The sequence below is a fragment of the Bombus fervidus genome, chromosome 5, assembly GCF_041682495.2.
Source record: "Bombus fervidus isolate BK054 chromosome 5, iyBomFerv1, whole genome shotgun sequence".
Classification (NCBI taxonomy): Eukaryota; Metazoa; Arthropoda; class Insecta; order Hymenoptera; family Apidae; genus Bombus; species Bombus fervidus.
Window position 1 is genome coordinate 12122043 of NC_091521.1, and position 16035 is coordinate 12138077.

The following is a 16035-nucleotide window of genomic DNA, read 5'->3' on the forward strand; positions in this document are numbered from 1 at the left end:
GACCGCGGCTTGTATCGGCAAACAATCTCGGGGGAATGCCGTCATAGCGACCGGAAGCAACAGTATCAGCTGGAACAGCGAAAGGATGCGTCAGGCGCGAGCTCCTGTTCGCTGCTAGTTTTATAATTATTAAATATAGCCTTTTGTCAGATAATGAGAATTTATTCGATTCGTTGCTTCAGAGATTGTATGAATTTTATTTCTGCGTTATGAAATAGAAGGGGAGATGCTGAGGGTTAAATTTGTTGCGTTGCGTTTTTCATTTGTCAGATAATGGAAATTAATTTGACGAGATTTCTCGAAGAAAGTAGGAATTCTATTTCTGCATCATGAAATAGCGGAGGTTCTAAGAGATAATTTCGTTGTGTCGTGTTTTTGGCTTGTCAGATAGTGAACATTAATTTGACAACTTTCTTTGGAGAAAGTATGAATTCTATTTTTAGATCGCGTTATACGGGAGATATTTTAAAGGTTAATTAGTTAATTATACACGAGTGTTGAATAGATTTTACGATAGTTTTTGGGGATAGTTTCGTAGGTATCTGACAATTAAGTATTTTAATTCGATGGGTTTGTTTCAGGAGAATTTCAGTTTCGTTTATAAATTTATCATTTATCGTTTATAACATCCCATTAAATTAACTTTTCTACTCTTCCTTTATGAATGATAAGGGAATTGTAAGAAATTTAATTATTGAACAAATACACTCAATTAAACATTATGACGATTAAAATTTGCAGCCTACTTGAACATCTTCGTGGCCTTTTATAATCTTTAGAAACCCTATGACGAGGTTTTTCTATCGTCGTACAATAACAGCTTCTTGCCATCGCGTATTATTAATGAGATAAAGAAAGGAAAGATGTCTATATCCTACATTAAACGAGCCTGAGTTTGTCCTTCGATCCGGTAATTAAACACTAACAAAGGAACTGCGTTATATTCTTCAAAAAGATTAAAATCGACTCTCGTCACTGAGAAACTTCTCGTAAAAGAAACATTATGCTTTCTTATCAAATTTCGTTACGGTTGTAATATTCAAATTTGTTGCTTCTCTAAACATTAGAATTTCAAAATAAATTCCAAGCAAATTCTAAGCAAATTTAAAAAAAGAAGCGAATACGATAAACATTTAAGAAATATGTTAGAAAATTTATACAAGTTAGATAAATTCCTTTGTTAGTTTTGAGTTTAAAAAATATTTTACGAAATTTATACAATTTAGGTAAATGTCTTTGCTAGTTTTGGCGTGAAAAATATTATCGCTTAGTATTTTATCAATTTCTATTATAGTTCTAGCATTTAAAATTCTTTACTTCCTCAGAAATTAAGATTTTTTAATTATTTGTTACACGTTCCAAGCAAATCTATGTTTCGAGAATAACTGAATAAAATTTGAAGAATATAAATAATATCCAGACTCGACAATATTCGCTATATTTAGCTACTTCTTTCGTGGCTTTCACCGAATATTATTCTTACACGTTTCCATTGAAAGCTTAATGGCGATTACAAAGTGCACGTTGGACACTTCTTGGAATATACAGGAATGAAGATTAATGGGTTCTATTTACGTAAGGCTGTTTATAAGTTCTATCTTGGACGGTACCACGATGGCAAGTCGAATTGGGAACGATATCGGCTTGCAACATTGTTTAAAGTCGCGTAGTACTCGAGAATAGGCGGCTTTTGAATTACAAAGTCAATACGATCTATAAGCGTGAGCAAATTTAAAAATTGAATCGAATTTTTCAAATAGCCATTGTACAAAAAGAAATTCAAAGACTTCGGTATTTTTCTTCACGTCGTACCCTTCGCTATTACCAGAATTTTACCTAAATATCTCGTAAAGTATAAAAGAAACGTTCAACAAAATTTTATACCCTCGTATTTTCAACAATATACGAATTTATGCTATATTCAGGAGACGAGGGAGCCAGCCAACGATTCAAACCGCGAAAGATTTAAAAATTCCATCCGACCTTTTGCAACAGGATATTCCACATTCATTCGCTCACTCAATGTCACAATATAAACTCTGCAATTCGCTGTTTCCACTGTTGCAGGCAAATTTTCGGCTCTCCATTCATTCGAATAATTTCACTGGTGGCTCATTATTCCGCCCTTAGCATACACAAGGTGTACCGCACTTGGCGTCGTGCAATAAATCTCCTTTCTCTTGCCCTTTATTCATTCACGTACGCTGCCTTTCACCCGTCCACGCTCACCCTGTTAAATATTCCCCTCTTTTCTTCCCTTCTATCCGTCTTTGCTCGCACGTCGCAACTCCTTTTTCCTTACATCAACGTGCACAATGTTTCTGTAAAGCGAGCCGAGCGTTCTGCGACTGGGTGGCACGGTCGCTGTACGATAAAATCTCGACGACTTTTCACGGAGGAAACTGCAGCCGCGTTACAGAGGATTTTCATTCAGCCGGAAACAGTATGAACAGAACACGTTCGCGAGACGTTAGAACGATTTTGTTCCCAGGGTATTTTCAGCTAGGATGATATTATAGTAACGTCTGATGGTTTAGGTTGAAATTTACCGATACATATATTTTGCCGATTATTGGGTGTAAATAGAATTTTTATACAAATTCACGTTTTCGTGAGACTAGCTCGACCTGTTAAAAAATTATAATTAGTATACTGTTGTGGATGTTTTCTATGTTTTTGTATGTTATATATTCTGTTCACTTTTGCATTTTTAAATTCCATATAAATGCATAAAATGCCGCAGGACGTCCTAAAAATAGAATATACAATTATTCTAAATTCGTTTAAAACGCCGTTGAATGTTTAAAAATGTCCACTCACGTAGTATATTTTTTGGTTGCTTACAGAAAGCAACAAATTTTTTATTTTTACTTTTCCAACTATGTAATAATGAAAATCAAACATGAAAAGAAATGGAATTACGAGATTCTTCCGTGTGCTCTTGAAACGATCGACCATTTTTATTTGGAATATTAAAATTACACGTTGAGACAGTTTAGAGGTTTAATTTTCTCGGAAGGAAATACATTTTTTAAATATTCTACTATGCAGTGGTAAAGATTGGTCGAGTAAAACTTGTACAAAAGTGGGTATTCTCCGTAGCTATAGAGTCAAATTACGATCATTAAGGGGTACAGTTCATCGATCTCGATTAATGAGTGGCTATAGCAACAGAATCAATTCGGTTTGATAGGTCGACGCACACGCGTAACCGCGCTCCAGGAATGCGGTAGATCGTACTGCGGCAGGATTAATTATTTCCGTGATCAGTTTCATACTAATCATTTCCAAACCGGCAACGTAAACCAATTGAGCACGCCCCTAAACGATATCGACCGTGTGCAACTTTAGGTCTAATCCAGTACAAATTGTTCCACCTTGATAACTATCGTGCGCTGTTCATTAGTTTAGAAACAAAGTATTATTTATTCGATATTACTTCGCGTTAATATTTGCAAATCTATATAACTAGTGTTCCATGATTGATTTTTCTACAGGTTTTTAGTAAAAGTTTTTGGTGCAGATGCTGAATATATAGTATATATATTCTTCATTGTTGTAGCAAAAGTGACGAATATAAACGATCAGGTGCTTCATCGCTTGTATCGAAATGATGAATTTCATTCATCAATTTTTGTGCTAAAGTGTATAAGTTTAGTAATATAAGTTATAACGAGTCATGGTAGTACGGAATATTTAAGGAATGAAGCGTTTTAGTTAAAAATAATGTACGAAAGGAAGTTAGTATAATGCTCTGACACATTTATCAAGAAACTAAATAATAAACAAGAATTGAGATTTCTATTCAGTTCGTTTAATAATGATAGCTCGAATACGTTGAAAATAAATGTTCTTAATTCGTTTAGCGAATGTGCAGCAGAGAATTAAATTGGCGCGCATTTCCAAATGGAAATAAAGAAGTAGAGAGACATAAAAGTGTAATTTAATTTGAGAGGTTTGTTAAAATGGTAACTGGCAATCTTTGTTCAGTCTGTCGAACCGTAGAATCTCACATTTCCTTTTGATAACTTTCTTTTTTAACATCGTCTGTTCTTTTAACGTAAATAGTGAATTAAATTGGCGCGCAGTTTGAAAAGAAAATAAAAGAAATGCAAGGTGAATAAAGTGGAAACCGTAAAAAAGCTAGTCTACTTTGAAAGTTTCATTTAAATGGTATTTTAGATCTTTTTACTTAGTCTCTATGTGTCTATTATCTTTGAAATAACATCTTTCACTATTCTTCGTTTTCGTAGATAAACATTGCATTAAATTGGCGCGTAATTTAAAATCCGTCGTTAAAGCGAAATGGAATAATACAAAAGGAATGAAACAGAAATAAGAAACGTGGAAAGTTTCGTTTAAAATGTTTCTTTAAGTTACGACTGAGATATTTTATTCAGTCTGTCGAACAATGGAAACTTGTATACCTTTGAAGTAATTTTTCTCAAATACGTATCTAGTTCGTTGCATACTAACGGAAGTAGAAGATAATTTATTGTATGTAAAACATAGATCTAAACATTGATTAAGAACAGAATAGATGTGACATTCAATGCATTTTCGTTCGGGGGGTCATCTGACTCCTTTATCGTTTCTCTATCACGTGCGATGTTATCGATTCAATATAGCGATTTGAATTCGAACTAGTCTTGTATGAAGTTACAAATAGAACAGAGAACACTATTCTGTAATCGGAAACGAAGTATATAACTTTATAGTTCCACGTACTTCTGCTTTAGAAACTTGCAGCACAATTTAATGGTAACTCGAACAGACAAATTACGTGCAATGGAAAGAACAAAAGGCCAACGAAAAGAGCAAAAGCGTTGCCAAAGACTTGCTTTTGTGGATGAATACATCGATTAAATATATTGATCTTCACAAATACTCGGTTGTCCCAAAAGTTTCTTTCGTTTTATAAAGAAATAATAGATGCGCAACATTTTTTGTCTAATATTATTTTATTAAATTATGTATGATCCATTTTGTCTTATCTCCATTATTATGATCATACATAATTCAATAAAATAATGTAAAAAATGTCGTGCATCTATTATTTCCTTATAAAACTTCTGGGACAACCTAATATATCGAAACTCAAGCTTAAAACTAATGACGCGACTTAAGGCTAAGACCTAAAATCAAGACTTAAGACTAAGGTTTAAAACTAAGACTCGAAACAAAAGATAAGTTCCTCGTTGTCCCTCGACGTTCAACAATGGGGCCTAAAATGAACTTAATATAGGTCTTACAACTAAAACCAACTTAAAGGTATAAAGGTAGGCTAAAGATAGACACTAGATAGATACTAACCTAAGGTACATTAAATCGTAGCCTTACTGACTACACTTTCATGACTTCCGATCTAAAATTTACATATATCGATGCCCGTAGCTTATTTCTGCATCGACCAGTGTCAATAAAATATTCAGCATCTGTATAACAGATATAAATGTTCAAAATGTGTTGTTTAAATCTTCGTTGCAAGGCTAGATAAAAAAAGAATTGAAAAATGTGACTTTTACTTTTTTCTTCGCGATTTCGATCAGTTGCAATTTTTTCAAACATTTTTTTTATACGTAATTTAGTAAAGTAATCTGTCTAACTTCTCAAAAAGAAAACGAAGACTCAAGACAATTTTAGGAAAGTTATTCGGTTTCAAAGTCTGTTGCAACAATTTTGGAAGTCGCTGTATTTATCTGAAGATTAATTAAAACTAAACACACGCATCCCACGATGTTCGTTATCTCTCGGCACCCAGCACGTTACTGACAATTTACTAAGGATATTGTAATAATAGTAACAATTTACTATGATAATTAAAGATAAGACACACGCGATGTTGGCTGTCTAAACTGAGGGTTAAAGCTAATACTTAAATCTAAAACTTGAAAGTGAGCATACACCACGCGCCATCAATCTCCCAGAACGGTTACATGGATCTTTACAAAATTAAAAGCAAGTGTACACCACGCAATATATATCACCATTTATCACCCGCACAATGGTTAAATGGATCATCAGAAATTTAAAAGAAAAATATTATGCAACAACCACCCTCCCTCCCATAGAACGACTACATAGATCTTTACAAAATTAAAAGTGTATTTATCTATTTTATAATTAATTAAAACTAAGATGCACGCATCTTACGACGTTATTGCGACAGCCTATGGCGTTTGTTTAGATCAGCAAAAGACTCCTAAAAGAATTTCGCAATTTTGGAGTGTAGATTGAGACTCTGTTAGAGTAGTTCTCAGCTCGACATCGTTTCTCACAGATTAATTAGATAATGTCGAAACAGAGTAAATGTTAAACGACGTAAAGATCAATCTATGGAAAAGTGAATGCCAATTACCAGATTTCACTACGAGAGATAGTTGATCCTTAATCGGTGTAGCACGGTGGTAGAGCTTAGCAACGTAGACACTCTAATCTGTAGTCGTGGGACAAGAAACGAGAACTGGCATAAACGAATTCTCACCTATGTATAGCCGATCCTCACTCGTGCATCCATGCCAGTGAAGTGTTTATGCTTGGCTGAATTGTACACACGACTTCTATCGACGATTTCCTTTGTTCTGACGTTTCGTTTTAAAAGAAACAGTCTGCAAGTTCAGTTTGTCATGCACAGAAAATAGCTTATAAAGGTTTATTGTTAAGATGCGATTGTATATTAGACGCAATAGATCTTTGCGCACAGCTATCTATTTGAAGATGTTAGAGAGTATTGTTCATCGTTTGGAATATTTGAAACGCCACACTCAGGCTATGTGATTTTATTTACAGATGGTTCGATGAATGATTGTAGTTGATCTATTAGAAATAACCAATCGCATCGGAATTCCTTCCAAGTGTTCTTTGTTCAACGATGAATAATATATCAGAGTATATTAAATTTTGTATCATGCAATAGCACCTTCTTACGATTACAGAAATTTGATAATATGACAGTGAAAGTTGTACATTTTATTCAAGATTCGAAACTTTCGTATTCCAAGATTCGGGTGTTCAAAGGACTTGAACTTTAAGATAAAAGATTTCTTAGCTCTTTGGTTGTAAGATTGAAAATACCAAATCTCTCGAATGTTGAAGCATCATATTTCGAAATCTTAAGATTCTTAAATCCGAGATTCGATGCTTTTGGAATTTTGAAGCTCTCGAATTCTAAGATTTAAAGTTTCGTAGCTCTGGAATTGTTAAGGCTACAGCAGCTACAAAAGATATTTCACACCATTGTATATATTGTAACATTTGTATATCGATTAATTAGATTTCGTATCATTTATTGATACTTTTATGTAAGCAGAAAAATTTGATGCCATAGAAATGAAAATGTTTATTAAGATAAACGCTTCATTGGAAGACAAAGGTTTTTAATATCCTATATTTCATCAACAGCAAAATACGTATCTATGTGCGTATTATGTACGTATTATATTAGTCTGCAAACTTGTTCAGAGACTTGGATCAGAAAGGGTGGCCGGATGTGAAACAAGGTTCACGAGGGTGATTTATCGGAAAAACGATATTCGTCGAAGGAAGAGTGTCGCTTCTGGAAGGATTAAGGGCAGACGATTCATGGTTTGATATCACTATAAGCGGCACATTATGTTGCCATATTGAATTATGGACGTTGATGGATCATCCTGTCAGAGTATTGAGCCGCGTTGTCTCTGGAAAGTATAATTCGTGTTTTGCTACTTATACTGGTAAGAGAAATGGCATTTCATTCTCTGGAAACTCAAGGTATTAAGAATGGAACTTTACGATTCGAAAAATATTGTTGTCAAGAAAATTTATGGAGTTTGCATAGTGTGATTTATTACGAGCGTCACGAATACATTCTGAAATTTCTGCGGAATAATTTGTTTTGTTTTTATGTCATTTTCTCGTGACAATGTTATTTTCTTTCTGACGATGCAGTGCATAATTTTTATGGAGTACGTAATTTTTTGTTTTGTTTTGTTTTTTATTGTAGACTGAGTGGGTTTTCAATTAATTTTTGAACGGAAGCACTTTAAATTGGAAAAGTTCTCTAATATCAGGTGTGCTCTGGCAAATCGATATCGCAAACGTTTGCACAAACCTTTTACATCGGGTTTCATTTGAAGGAATTTTCAATTAAAATGGATTACATTTTAGGAGAAAGATAGAAGGAAGATTTGGAATGGAAATCAAAATTCGCACACGTGATTAGATATTATAGAAATTTCTAGATATTCTTCCCCTAATTTTTCTACGTCTTATTACATTAATGATATTAGGTTGTCCGAAATGTTTCTTTCGTTTTATAAGGAAATAATAGACGCACAATGTTTTTTTGTTTTATATTAGTTTATTGAATTATGCACGAATATAATAATAGAAATAGAACGAAACGGATGACACCTAATTCAATAAAATAATATAAAACAGAAATGGTTGTTCATCTATTATCACCTTATGAAAGGAAAGAAACTTTTCGGACATCCTAATACAAAAGAATATATTACTGTATATTGATTAATCTCTCTTTTTGCAGAAATTATGTATCGAAATTATTATTAATTATTGAAAGATTATTAAAAGATGGTTAAAAATACAGGTTTCTGCATTGAAAAGGAGAAATTTCTAGTAAACATAAAATGTTGGTCTTCCATACTACTCTCTAGCTTTTATTCGTCAGTGACTTTTATCCTCTGTGACCACAGTTATTAAAATGTTCAGTTTCTTCAAAATTGTCCTTGACGATAACCTGGGACATTCTGCAAGTTCAAGGTTGATGTAAGCAGTGTTGACAGTGTCCATCGTGAATCAGTGGAAGAAATAATTTATCACTTGAATAGCCTCCAGCGCTTTCCCGTGATGGGATTGAGACGTAGAAAAATGTGTACATTCGGGAAGCAATTCTATCTTGAGAGCAGATTCCAGAAGAAATTCTAGCATCAAGAGAAATCTAAGGTCTTCTAAGGAACAAGAAGTTAGAGTAATAAAAAGCAACGATATTTGGGTACTAGAGAAGGAATTCTAAAAATGAAAAAAAAGCAGCGCAATGGCACTGTCCAAGGAATTCTAGTAATGAAAAAAAGCAGCGAAATGGCACTGTACAAGGAATTCTGTCAATAGAGAGAATGGCGATAAAAATAAAAAGGGAAAACAAAAGGGGAGATAGAAAAATGTGTAGTGGTATTAGGAAAGGAATTTTAGCAGCAAAAAGAGTAACAAAGAAATTAAAAAGTCAACTTGCAGTATCAATAGAATACCAAACAATAGATACCATAAGAATGCTGTACCATTAGAATAAAAAGAGAAAGCACGAGAGAATAGAAAGAGAAGAAAAAAGCATTGCAGTGGTATGAAGAGAAGAATTCTAGCAAAAAAAAAAAAGAAAAAAAAAAGGATGAGTTGTTCCTGAAGAGGAATTTTAAGCTACGTGGGAATTCACAACAGCATTATATAACAGTATTTTATTAAATATTATTTATTAAATGCATAAGTGTCGCAGAATTATGTTTTCAACTTTGAAATTTCGTTACTACCTTTTATTCTTTCTCTGGAACATTTGGTCAACATAGATTGCTTAGTACAGTTCTCAGGATTTTTCATGATAAGCGTAATCAAAACGCGTAACGTATCAGCATGTCAAATTCATAATCAATAATCAATGGTTATATTTGGATTAGGTCAGAACATTGACTAGTTAACGTATAAATGATTACACATGTCTCGTGCCGTCTGTTCGCGATGATATCTCGCTTGAAGCACGACGAATGCATAATTGAATTGCCATAGGAGTGTTGGCTAGTTTGGGGTACAAGTTCTGGTTATATAGGGTGGCCCATTTAACTTGACCATTCCAAATGTTTCCATTGTCGTTCGTGACGGGACGAAATTTCTCAGCGGGCAACTGTTTCAAGGTAAACGGTCTCGTGATCGGTGAAATTTTTACTTGCTGGTAGTAGTATTGTTGATTTCAAGGCTATTCGGCTTCTTTTCAGGCAAAATTCCTTGTTTTTTTTAAACGAAAGTCATATTATTACTGGACTGCGGATTTTTATGCAGTTACGGCAGATTTGAAGCTGTAAAAATACACAGAATGCATATGGCAAAGTATATAAAATACTTAAAGTATAATATTTTGTATAATATTTAATAAGTAAAACAATTTTTCTGTACAATTATTTTATATTTATTTCACACGAAGAATATATAGTTATTTTATTTTAATCGTTGAATTTATAATAACACAATTATATTTTACAGAAATTACAGAATATTTATTTAATCATCATATTCTTTATCTTTTCCTACATTTTTTATACAAAGAATACCTCACTTTTTATATTAATAATTAGACAAAAATATTGATAAGAATATGAAACCGGTTGTATCGATTTAGATAATAAGATCGATAGAAGAAGTCGATGAAACTTTCGTTTAAACTGTTCGCCAGGGATGGCTTGCGTCTTGATCATCAATTTTGCTGGGAGCATAAGAAAGGCGAGGTTTAATCATCGAACGCATTGTTACCTCTCGAAAAACATTGGGATTGGTTTAAATCAATCACGTTGTTGGAGCTCGTTGAATTCTCATCGATGTCAGCGTAACGTAATTGGGTTTCCACAGTGATATTCCACAGCAAAATGTACAATTATTGATTTATTCTTTGAAACTTGCACGAGTTATATTTACGCTGTCATAAAATTCACGTGCAATTGCAATTATGGAAATTGCTAATAGAGAAAACGAAATCGGCATATCGAACATTGGTATATGGTATAATTCCGTTCGATTTATTGTAATTTTCAGTCGATCTAAATAGTTAATTTATTCATTGGATAAATTTAGTGTCTATTTCTCGGAATTTTTTATATTTCAAGCATCGTTGAGAAAATTTATAAATCAAACAGAATTCTAAGAAATTTAAAAGTTTCGAAAGCTCTTCAAAAAGTTCGAAAAAATTCTGGTATATTCCTTTCATTATTTCTTTATTTATTTTTAGCGTCTCTACTATATTACGCATTTTTAATTTGCATTATCCAAACGTTTGTCTTAATAAAAATACAAATTCTTTGCATAAATTATGGATGAACATTTGCTTGCAGTATACCAACGCTGTTCAACATTTTCGATTCCTGCATCGCGCAACACAGCAAGGATCAACGTGCATGTCGAAAATATTCGGATATAACAGATGTTTCCATCGTTTCGTAAACTTGCTGACACGTGTTGTAGTCTTGACAGGTTATGTTTGGCGGCGATCTTAAAATTCTAACGTGATCCTCCTGCTACCATCGGCGGAACCACGTTATGTTCTGTCAGCGGGCTCACTCGTCGTTTCTGTATGCTACACCGTTGAAAGCACCCTCCGTGGCCGAGGAAATATTCTGGCCTGTCTCGCAATATTCTTGCCATTTATAATTTACGAGTCGCGGCCGAAGAAGCTTAGGGTAGCGTATCACTTTTTCCTCTTCTCCTTCCTGTACGCCGCATTGCGAGCACTATTCTTAGGTTACAGGGAAGGTTCTCACAGTAACAAATGTCAGGCCTCTCTCGGCACTTTCGATACGAAATTGAAATATCGTGGTAATAATCTTTTTTATTCTCGTCGACACTGATTATTACGATGTGATAATCTTGGTAGTTGGAAATGCTACTGAGAGTTGAGTCTCTGGTGAGATATTTTGTGGTTCGATTCGATCTTAGAGGAGATTCTTGGGGCGAAAGTAATATTTGTTAAGAAATAAAAATAAAGGATACGTATTTTTTCGGCTGTATCTACTCAGTAAACTCACTTATCTAGTAATGGGAAAATATTGATTAGAAAGGAATGTTTAATTACTGTTGTACGATAATTTTGGTATTTGGAAGTATTTTCTAGCGTATTTTACACGCTACTCGATTTTAGAAGAGATTTTAGAGACAAGATATTTGACGACTGTTTGACATAGTATTGTAAAACGTGCTTATTTTAAAATTCAAGAAGATACCTCCAACAATGCTTCTCAAAGCTACAAGAATTCTCTCAATAATATCTTGCAAAGCCTATAAGAATTTTATCAAGAATTTACACAATATTGAAACATAGATTCCCCTCTAATATTTTCCAAACCGGAGTTATTTCATTTTCAGTACACTCACGATATCGAGATAAATTCTTTGACAATTTTTGTCAAAGCAAAAGAGATTCCCTTAGGTAAAACAAACCTTCAGAAACAGGTACTTCGTTAAAACAACAGGGTACGGCCGGAGAACACAATAGCAAGGTTAAACATAATTTTCCTTGGCAATCTGAAATTGACAAGAGAGATTCAACGATATAACAGGTGTACACGGGAAACATCCCAAAGCGAGTGTGGCAGGCATGAAATCCGAAACACAGCGCGAATCGTGTCACGGATCGGCGCTCCTTTGATCCATGAAAATTCAGGCCATGGGTTAGCGTGATCGTGACACACCGTGTCGTTAGCAAAGCCAGTGAAATTCGCTTTGCCGGAAATTAGGTAACGCAACCGCTATCCGGCCCACTAAATACCCTTTACCAGGGCGAAGCTTCTACCCCTTGCGAGAGAATACTCTCGACCCGTTTATCGATGAATCGATGAACGTGGATAATGACGTTTCGTTGGATTTTCCTGAAATGAGATCATTATTCTTGTTTAATGAGCTCGTTTCCATTCTACGGCATCGACGTGAGCTTATGAGAACGAACAGTACGTTCAAAAGAAACTTGGACTGGAAGAAAGGATTCAAAGAATAGAAAAATTTGGAGAAGCTTCGTAACGTGTCGCTCTTGAACGTGAATATATATCTTTGAATCTTCATTTTTTTTCTTTCTTTCGTAACTATTTCGGTTGTTGAGGCGTGTGCAATTTTTATAAATTCGTTACACGTCAAACCATCATTACGACGATTGTGAGCTTTCGTGTGTCGTAGAGTAAATAGTATCGATGAGTATCTGAAAACATGAAACGTCGATCAACGTCTATCATCTTACTATTTGTGTAACTATAATAATGTTCTAAAATGTAGGTTAAAAAGTTCATTACTAGATTATTACAAGGTTTAAGACTCGCCATCTAGTTCGTTCGGAACCATAGACAATACAAGATTCGTATATTGAATATTATAATAAAAGTCTCATTAATCGTACGCGATGAGATTAAATATTTTTCTACTCTTGTTTGTGTCCATCTTGATGTAATTTCTGTTATATTTGTTATTATTTAATAAGAAAGTTAAACGTCTATCGTTATTTATCCATTGCAAAAAAAAAAAGAAAAAAAAATAGGATAACATCGTGGCAATCGGAGCGGGGAATTAGTTGGAACGAGAATCCATTGAAAATATTTCCGAAGTAGAGGAAATCGTTAACGAAGGCACACCTGCGTGAACAGAGCGCCATACTAGCTGGACAAGTTCCAAAAAACTTACGGCTCGTATACTGTCAGGGATCACCTGACGGTCTGTCTTGTCATGTTGATTTTCGCTTTTGAACTTCAGATTTCGTGACAGATTACGACCGACCGCGTGACAGACGAGGCACAGTAGAATCACTGTTATCGGAATCCTTCACTGTTCAAACATTCTGTTATCTAAACGTTTTTCCCCCCTTTTCTTTACAACGTCGTCCTTCGTTTTATCCATCTGTTTGAAGCGGGAAACGCGAGGTGATCTACGCAGGAATGGTGTTATCTTTCGTTTTGTAACACTAATTAATTTTAAACCTAGAAGGATAGGGACGAATGCAGAGGTAACATCACGCAGAATGAAACGGAATAACGAAGTTGAATTCGATCGAAGTTCGACTTGGGAATTGAATGGGAGATTTGATTTATTCTTCGTAGTTTAGAATTATAATCTCGATTTGAAAGATCGAATGTTTAGACGCTTGTACGTATTTTATAAAATATTTAGTTAAGATTTAGACCAATTGTATTAACATTTCTATGCCTTAGAACGTTACACGTTACGTTAGTTTACGTTAAATTTCATACAATTGTAATTACATTGAATTTTGAGGAATTATGTCGAAATTAGGTGACTTTAATTACACTTGTGAAATATAATAATAAATTCTCGCTTTTTATCTGTTATAATTGCTAATGAGGTTTCTGCGTGCTTTGAATAATGTTTCCTCGTAAAGTGTACAATTCTTCACGTTCTAATTGGCTTTTAATCGGAACGCGTTTTAACGAACGATGATCACAATCAATTTGCGTCGCAGCTGCAGAGAAATGGTATGTAAATGCGGCAGGTTTAACCGTGACCATCTCAATTAGTCCGGTTAATAGAATCTAATGGTTCTGGGAATGTATTAGCGAATCGGTTCGATGAAATTCCGTTTAGTAGAAAATCGGACGCTGAGCGTAATATTAAGCGCTTCTGATGCGACATATGGTTCCTTTGCATTCCTCGAAAGCATCGTAATAACTTCGTTTGATAAAATCTTCGATATTCCGATAAACCATTATGCGTTTTATTGGATTTTATCTTATCGTCCTGTGGAATTTATTTCCTTCATTATTATTTATCAAATTACAGTTAGGTTGTAACGTCTACGAATCGTACAAATATATTATTTCATAATTTAGTTGTTATAAATTGTATTTGTCTTTTATAATATTATTTTATAATATTACTTTTTAAAGTTAATAACGTTATGAATTACGAAGACATAAAATTATAAAGATTTATGTTTAAGCAGAAAGATTATTATTCTTTCTATTATATTTTTCATATTGTTTAACGTATTTATTTCCAAGTATTAAGACAATTATAGTAAGTACAAGCATCGAACAGTAGTAGGTAACATCTGATTTTCTTCAGATAACGATATAAACTTTTCAATTGAAGAAGACCAGTTAATTCTCGTCATTTTGACGCTCAAACTCTTCTAGACATAACAATTTCTTTCTTTCCTTAAAGAATTATTTTTGTACATGTTCTTTCATTTCTATTAAGAATGGTTTGATAATTGGCTAAGAAATGTTTGAAAGATACAAGGTAAACCTTAAAAGAATTAAAAAGAAATGGCAAAGCTTGTGCTTTTAATATAAAAGTATAATATGGAAGAATTTTTTGACAGCTTGAAATTGATCGAGTAATTCGGACGATTTCTCTCATTAAACCTTGAACTGCTCTGTTCCAGTGATGGCCGACTGGTAGAGGGAGATCAGATATTGGCGATAGATGGACAACCACTAGACTCGAACATCTCTCATGAACAGGCAATCTCGATTCTTCAGAAGGCACGTGGTCTGGTTGAGTTGGTCGTAGCAAGAAGCACCCAAGGTAATTTGAGTTCGATTTTTTATTCCGTACGGTGCGTCAGTCTCATCCCTCAATCTAATTTTTTCACCGTTAAATCTACGGTATATCCGGCACATTTTTCCCCGGAACAGTGCAAATTTTATCCGAGGAAAAATTGTTATCGAGTTTTATCAACTAATTTCCTTTCTTGAAAGAAGGATTTTTTAAGTTTTTTTTTTTAGGTATATAATAATATCTTATAAGATATATAAGATTTATAATTTTCATAAGAAGTTTTTGTACGAGGAATTGCCATTAAACCTACGTAAAATTTGATCGTATGATTTTGTAATTTTCACAGACAAATAATTTTTCCACCATCAGTAAACATTGAAATCCAGAAATAAAATGTTGTCATGCAAATTTTTTTTTTTGTTTCAAGTAGATCAGAATTTTCTATCTGGAATTGTAAATACGTTGAAAAAACAATATTTACGTCGTGCGTATTTTAATTTTTCACTAAATCAGACAATTTGAATTTACATAGAAGCTTTGAATTAAATGTTAAAGAAAATATTCACGGTGATGCGTTTTAACATCTACCGTATCTTATCTCAAATATTAATTTTCTGCTAATTAAGAGATTTCACCCACTAATTATACGTACATCTGAAAACATTCATATAACAATCGTAAGAAATTTCGTGGCGTGGAACCGAGAAGCATCTGTTGTTGGCTTCGTTGTTTTATTGACTAACTGTGAAATTGTTGGGCAAATGACGCAAACAACGGACTGGTAAT

The 16035-nt window shown here is 33.8% G+C and overlaps 1 protein-coding gene across 1 annotated transcript in view; it reads left to right on the plus strand.

The window, feature by feature from the left end:
• LOC139987265 (multiple PDZ domain protein) overlaps window positions 1-16035 on the plus strand; it is a 165995-nt gene that overhangs the window by 48544 nt on the left and 101416 nt on the right. Inside the window, exon 6 of the mRNA XM_072003293.1 lies at window positions 15134-15276. Within this exon, the coding sequence (XP_071859394.1) occupies window positions 15134-15276 (143 nt within the window). The remainder of the gene's footprint in view (window positions 1-15133; window positions 15277-16035) is intronic.